The sequence below is a fragment of the Anopheles aquasalis genome, chromosome Y, assembly GCF_943734665.1.
Source record: "Anopheles aquasalis chromosome Y, idAnoAquaMG_Q_19, whole genome shotgun sequence".
NCBI classification, from domain to species: domain Eukaryota; kingdom Metazoa; phylum Arthropoda; class Insecta; order Diptera; family Culicidae; genus Anopheles; species Anopheles aquasalis.
Window position 1 is genome coordinate 2730830 of NC_064879.1, and position 7500 is coordinate 2738329.

General features: G+C 55.9%; 1 protein-coding gene across 1 annotated transcript in view; it reads right to left on the bottom strand.

Annotated features, from left to right (window-relative positions):
- Positions 1 to 1508: 1508 nt before the first annotated feature.
- The window catches only part of LOC126579719 (AF4/FMR2 family member lilli-like), a 9395-nt gene continuing 3403 nt past the window's right edge, over positions 1509 to 7500 (bottom strand). The window contains exons 9-12 of the mRNA XM_050243268.1: positions 2452 to 2623; positions 2197 to 2361; positions 1795 to 2104; positions 1509 to 1696 (exon numbers count right to left, since the gene is read on the bottom strand). Of these exons, the coding sequence (XP_050099225.1) occupies positions 1509 to 1696; positions 1795 to 2104; positions 2197 to 2361; positions 2452 to 2623 (835 nt within the window). The remainder of the gene's footprint in view (positions 1697 to 1794; positions 2105 to 2196; positions 2362 to 2451; positions 2624 to 7500) is intronic.

A 7500-nucleotide genomic window follows, 5' to 3' on the forward strand; every position in this document is an offset into this window, starting at 1 on the left:
CGCCGTGCCCTTACACAAACACACGCGCACGGGGCCGTATCCGAACACGCAGCGCTCGTGAGCGATCGAGTGAATGGTGAGACAACATCAAAACAAACCGTAGGAGTGAAAGAGATAGCATGTACTCGAAAGAAAAAAAATCGACTGCTTGACAAAATGTCTGTCAACAGGGTTGTTGCCGATACAAAGGGCTACTCGCGGTTCACTTTCTTTCCAAACACTATAGTGCTCACGATTCCAGATCATTCCAGAACACCCAGTTTACTAGGAAATGAAGATATATAATTTCTTTTGTAACTTTCAATGCTCAATATTGTACAAACGCAAAACGACAAGACTCGGTATTGAAGGGGAATGCGCGCGATCCTCGCACGCAGTGCCTTCGATTGCGGCGATGCTCAGCTGAGATAGAGTACAACCGTAGTACATTCTGCGCGACGCTCAGTCCTAGCATACTATCTATATGTGTAAATGTATATATATATATAATCAAGAAATGAATTCCATAGTACGTGTTCGTGAGGTGATGATTTACTGCAGCCACCGGCGAGGGGCTGGTCGAGCCGCCGGGTGTGCCGAAGCGACCCGCGGCGCTACACACCGCACTGCTGCTGTATGCCAGGGTGCGGCAAGTATAGTAACAGGAGCGTAAATACTCTGAATGCTCGTGTGTACGTAGTTAATAATGGCACGAATGGGGGTTAGGAGTAGTAGCTACGTAATTTTGAGAGATCCTGCTCGCCGCCTGCAACCGGCAGCTAACGAACGGTTAGTTAGTAAATCAATCGCGGTTATGATCGCTTGCGTTGATATGGCACCTGCACCATTCCCGGGCGGCCAGTGCATTTTTACGACTATACAACCGGTGATCCAGTTAAAGGTAAAACGAGCGTGTAAAAGGGAGGAAGGTGTGTACCTCTATGTACATGTAATATCGACTAGGATGATTATTGCCAACACTTGCCAGCTCGACCGCACGTCTGTGCGGTAAGCGCAACATTCGGCTGCTGGAAAACTCTTAGCGCTAGAACAAATTGCACGGCGCCACAGGCACGGCACGACACTACAGTGCTACGCAGGTAAAGGTTCGATGATTCGAGGGTTTGCTTGTTTTGCCACAAAAGACACAGGTGCGTGCTGTTTTTGGAACAACAGGAAAACAAAAATCCGGACAAAAGGGGAAGTTTAAACACACGCGCGTACACGGCGGCCCATTTGCACCGCAGTGTCGCAACCGGGAGAATATGATCGAATGATAGAAAAGAACAAGAAAACAGTGGAGCAGTAGTGCGCTGCTGCTGCTGCTGCTGCTGCTGCTGCTACTGCTACTGCATATCGCGGCCCTGCAGTTGAATGTTTGGCAAACCGGTGGCCACCGTTGCTGCCGGCACCATCGTCACGATCTGGTGGACGGTGGCGTCGATTGGCAGGCAGGCAGGGGGCGGAGGGGTTGGGTCGAGCACCGGAGTCACCAGGACGGTGGACTGGGGCTGCGGTTGCGCACGTCGTCAGGTCATGATGTTGCTACCGAAGTAGTTCAGGCTGAAGTCATCGAACAGCATATCGTTGTCCTGGTCGTTGGTCGACGGTATGTTGATACCGAGCTCGGCCGGATCCAGGGCCACCGAGCGCAGCCCACACTCCTGCACAATCTCCTCCTTCGGCACGGGATTCAGGTAATCGGCAATGTTGTACTCTAGAGAGAGAGAGAGAGCGAGAGAGAGAGAGGAAAAAGAGAAGAAAGCACATTAGTGACAGCGCACGGTGTACGAAGGGGCGGGGTGGCACTGCTACTACCTGAGTCCAACATTTCGTACGTCTGAATGGTTTGAATCGGGCGCACTATTTGGATCTCGGTACCGCGTCCCATCCCGTTCAGCGTCTCCTCGTCCAGATGTTTGATCTCCTCGGCCGTGGCCGTTATCTCGAACTGCGCATTGCTTATGATGTCCGCGTACAGCGTTTGCGTTGGATGATATGCGAGCTGTGGTAGCTGCTGCTGCTGCTGCTGCTGCGCTTGGTTCTGCTGCAGTGCATGAACCTGTAGACGATGCTGCTGTTGCTGCTGCTGTTCGGAAGTGGTTGGATTTACTATTTCTATCGTCTAAAAAAGCCGACAAACATGACAGAGAATCGTCAGGGAGCGGGTTGGCGGGAGGGACTAGCAAACAATCGAGCAAACTGTTGCGAACTTACCTGGCCGACCGGCGACTGCGTGGTCGGTGACTTCTGGGCGTACTGGGCGAGGCTAGCGGTCGCGGCGGCTACCTCGTCGTCCGCCATCGTCTCGGTGCCGGTGCCGGACTTGCGGACGCGTGCGTCCGCCTCCATCTGGAAGTACCACTGGAAGCGCTGCTTCTTCTGGGGACATGCAGAGCACAGACCCTGCGTATTAGTACTAAACCCTAGAGGGAACGCACCCCCCCGCCCCCCCGCGGCGGCTCCACTTACATGCTCCCACGCCAGCGAGTTTTCCTCCGAGTTGCGGCTCGAGATTGTCCACAGGTGGCCGGAACCGTGCGATGATTTGCGGCCCTTCCGGAAGTGCGGATTGATCGAGAGGTTGTGGCGGACCGAGTTCTTCCAGCGGTCATCGTGCGATTTGTAGTACGGGAAGTGCTCGCTGGCACAACGAAGAACACACGGGTGACGGACACGTGGTGACGGGTAAAGGTAAGGTGAGTGAAATCGCAGTCGAACAGGCATATTAACAGGGAAGCTTCCACACCGGACGCGCCATTTTGTAATTTCCTCTACAGCTCTACCCGTAAAGTCCACTAGTCCCCCCCTCTCTCTCTCGCATTCCTCCCTGCCACCCTCACCCTCTTCCACCATCACCATCACCACCCTTACAAGTTGAATGCCAACTCATGGTCCACATTTCCATTTCGATCGTTACGTTGCCCCCCCCCCCCCGGGCCCTCGAAAAAAGTTTTCCTTCACGGAAAGACGAGGGGAAAGGATAGAATGTCGAACGTCACGACACACACACACACACACTAACACACTCCCTGGTGTTTTGGTCCCCTGTTTTCTTCAACCGGCTGGCTCAAGGTGGCTCGGGGGCGAAACTGTCAACGCTGTTCGCCGCTGGCGCTCGCTGGCGGCCCTCCGGCTGACCCGTTCCTTCACATCCCGTACCAAAAGAAAAATGGTGAAATGAAGGACCGTCCACCCCCCCCCCCCCCCCGCTAAAGCGCGCTAGCTGTCCTTCAGAAACGACGAACGACCGACGAAACACGCCCGGCCACCATCGACCGGATCGGAGCGGTCTGTCTACGATGTCGAACCTGTTTCGGATGTCGAAATGTGTGCCCGCTCCTTTCTCATGCCCTCTACGCTTCCCGGCAGCGCGGCAGCGGGGCGGCCGCACTGCACAAGACATAAAGCGTCGAACCACGATAAAGATCTCGGAAGTGTGTGTTTTTTTTTTGTTTTCGTTGGAACGAGCGGGCGAGCGGGCGGGCGGTCTGGAAGCAGCACCCCCACAACACCACCACCACCACCAGTCACCAGGTTGTACGTCCCTGTATGTGTGCGTTTGTGGCAAAAGGGAAGCCTAACCTTCTTTTCAGGCCCATCGATTCCAAGAAGAATCGATTTTGGATCGGACCATTTTGCGACGCCATTTTGAGTGACATCTTGGACTCGACTCGCTGCGCGAGCTGAAGATTCACTGAGAAAGTGCCGCGTGTTGATAATGAACGGAACGGGGCTGCTAGTATCCGCAATACTTGGTTCGTCGTTCTCGATCGATTCTCTTAATCGATTTCCTTCCACTTTTGCTCTTCTTTCATTTGCCACATTTTGCTGCTGCGGCTGCTGCTGCTCAGGGCTGGCCATCGTGGACAGGTCGTTGCGCTGACACTCCACTCGGAATCCATTTTGAGTTTCAGCTTTGGGATGGGGATTTGTGCGTTCAGCATTCGGTGGTTTTGCGGTCGTCACCGGCCGTCGCCCTTCTGTTCCTTTCCCTCCTAGTGATGATTTAGGCCTCAAAGCGACACTGTATGCGTGTGTATGTGTGTGCGCGACTATCGGTGAATGGATGAGCTTGAAGCACGGAATTGCTTCGGAAACTAATGGTCCAGAGTCCGGTGAGCTCCTTAGCCGTCGTCGTCGTCGTGGTAGTGCCGTCGCTGCGGTACGCTGCGTGCCGGAGTCCATTTTCTTCGTTCGTTCGTTCGCTTTCGTCCGTCCCGTCCGAATCGGAGTACGAGATAGCGGCGACAGAACCCCCTGTTCGGGTGTGTGTGTTTTGTGGTGGGGTCCATAAATCTGCCACGCCTTCTCGCCACCCATCATCGCGGCGTTATGACGGATCCTGTGGTCCCTGGTGTGCCCTCTCCCCCTCCACACCGCCCAGTGCGACAAAGACTCAGTGCCCAGGCTGTCCCATAAATCATGGAATCAATCATGCAGTTCACCTCGACAGTAGCAGCAACAACGGGCAATAGGGAACAAGCTTGCACAGGATGGTGAATCCCCGCACCCAGGACGGGTATGACGTGGCACAAATGATGTCCCTTCGAGCGACGACGACGACGCGCGAGCGACGGAACTGCCAGCCGGACACACTGCCGGATCCCTTCCGTGCGCCTACGCAAACCATAGACGACAGCAGATCGCCGCAGTGCACTGCAGCGCATTAGCTACGAGAATCAAGAGCTTGCCTTGGGTGCCATGGACGCATTGTGCAGGAGTCGGGAATCGGTGCAGAGGCTCAACGGTGGCACTTACGACTGATTGACGCGTAAACGTAACGCTACCAGGCCAGTTTCCATCGACCGATGGCACTTTCCGCGCGCACAATGTAGGCAGCCTTCCGTGGAATGGGCTGCTCACGGTCTGCTCACGGTCCGTTTCGGTTGCCAATTTAGTGGCACCTGCCCAGATGACAGGACTACGGACGCGGGCGTGTGTGCGCGCATGATTGACATGAACATCCGTCACACGGCGAGCCGACAAGAAGCATATGCCTCCGGCTCCATCCGACCCTTCACCTTCGTGCGCTCGCTAGCGCACTAGATGGAAGTCAATCAACCGGAACCCATCGATTGCCTGCAATGGTAACGTCAAAGCGTCCCCCCGGGTGGTGCAGGACAATTCGTAGTAGCAATTCGCCTGTAATGGAGCACCTAGGGGCCCCTAGGGGTGGCAGGTGACTGTCGCAGGATTCTTTCTCGCTCTCTCTCTCTCTCACACACACCACACCAACGGCAGTCGGCATTCAAATTATTAGAAAATGCGATGAGAGATGAGAAGGGTTGGACGGGGCGGAGGGGGGTGGTGAACATCTATGTAAACGCTCGCAAGGGTGCACCGCAACCCCGACTATTCCCCTACGGTACAGGTAAGGGGTGGACTGGGCCTCCGGGTCACCGTCATCCGCAAGTTCGGATTCGAGACGGAGCAGCAGTAGCAGCAGCGGCAGGGGTTGCACCTGCCACCCACTGCACTGTCGCGTGTATCGCGCCCGAGCACGGCCGTAGATCGTAAACTCGCGCCGCATCCGGCCTTCCCCCCTGTGTCACCGAGCCCGGCGAACGAGTCCCGGAGGACTCTCTTCAGCTTCGTCGCGGGGATGATGATTTATTGTGAATGTATGGGCAGGGGTGCGGCACATGAATAAACATTGCCCTTTATTAGGGGGAAGGTCGCGGGGGGGGGGAGGAGGGGTGCGTAAGGAGAGCCACAGATTCCCGGGAGCCAGTGGCCCACGAGAAGCAATCATCGCCCGCTCCCCCAACCGGGCGCCTCCATCGCTTTTTTTTTGGGTCGATTATTTCACCACCACCACGCGGTGAATCCTGGCGGCCATTTTGTCTCACTCGGCCCGGTGGAAGGTGGGGGTGCGGGGAGGGGATTGCGTGCTAGCCAACCAACCAGCGCCGAACGAATGCTTTTGCGGCATCAGGATGTCACCCTCGTGCTGGCGACCTCGTAAAGCAAGTTGCATGATTAATGGTGCGGCTTCGGTTCCCATTTCGCTCTCCCTGCACCACCCCTCGTGTTACTCCCTCGAGTCGCTCGTCTACATATACACGCGCCGCGTGGTCAAGTTTGAGGGCCGGAGTTTGAGGTTTAGGGTAAACGACAATGTTGTCACATGCCGTCTCGGTTCCCGAAGATTGTGGTGGTGGTGGTGGTGGTGGTGGCGGAGGTAGTGGTTGGTGAAATTGAACTAAGGAAAGATTACGCTTCACCGTCAAACCACCGTCCTGGCATTCCATTCCATTTCCACCGGCCATTACTAGCCTGGGGCGGAACTGTCATAACCGAAGGAGAAGGCCACGCGGAAGGATGGCGTGTGCACCTGTTCACGATTGTGATTGATGTGACGGCGGTACATGGTACCGACTGGCACCGACGGTGGCCATCTGCGTGGGCTCACATACACACATATACACAAACACACGCGCACACTGCCCGGTATGGTCGCGCCAGCGTTGCCGTTGCGTTGATGCTAATGGGATCTACCAGTTTAGGGCGGGGTTGGGGTTGGCGTTGAATGGCACGAGGGAGAGGGTACACTGTAACTGAAGGGATTTCAGAGCTTTTCCGGCTCTCTCCCTCTCTCTCTCTCTCTCTCTTTCGCTCTCTTCTCTGTCTCTCGAAGCCCGCTGACCCCTCGAAGGACACGGAACAGAACTTACTCTGCAAGAACTGCACTGTAAGAACGGGGGATGGAATTTGCGGGGTGGGTGGGAGAGTTGGTTGAGGGAAATCAAAATGGATGACCTCCTGCTTGGTGAGCCGCTACATGGCCCATGCGCACTCGCTGTGCCCAGGGTCGCGTGAATGGGGTGGATGAACGAGGATGGACTTCCACCCTCCCCCCCATCAGCCGTTCTGTTTTTTTCCCCCTTCGAGATCACGCGACTGCGCATTAGTGGCGCACACATCAGCAGCACACAGAGAGTAGCTACTCCCTACCAGGTGGTGACCGAAGTCCGAAACCACTGTCCAACCCTTACTCACCCCCTTACACCCTGCTCCACCCCTGGCAACCCCTGGCACGACGCAAAGGATAAGCGAAGTGCTGGAGCTGGACACACCAGGAAGAGGTGTGACCAGCGTGACCAGGTGACCAACCAGGTGAGGGCACACTCCACACCTTCCACATCTGAACTGTAGCGCTCTAGACCAATCGCGGGACACTGGACGGGAACCCTTCCAAACGATCACTAACTGTCGCCAATAAAACGGCTAATGCGCATTTGACCACCTAGGGGAGCGGACAACACTAGACGAACACGACGCGGGACCACATGCCGTACGAGACTGAGGGGCCAGAGCGACCGGCGAGACGCACTGACACCGCGCCACCGGTGGAGCACGCCCAGCGGGGCTCGCCCGGGCCACTGGCATCAAGCGCACACACTGTTTATTGTTTGTAAATATTGTTGTTTGTACTCCGTCCCTGTACCGTCCCCTTCCGGCCCCTTCGCAGGAACGCAACACCAGGAACGCAACACCGTGCCGTGCCTGCTTCCAGGG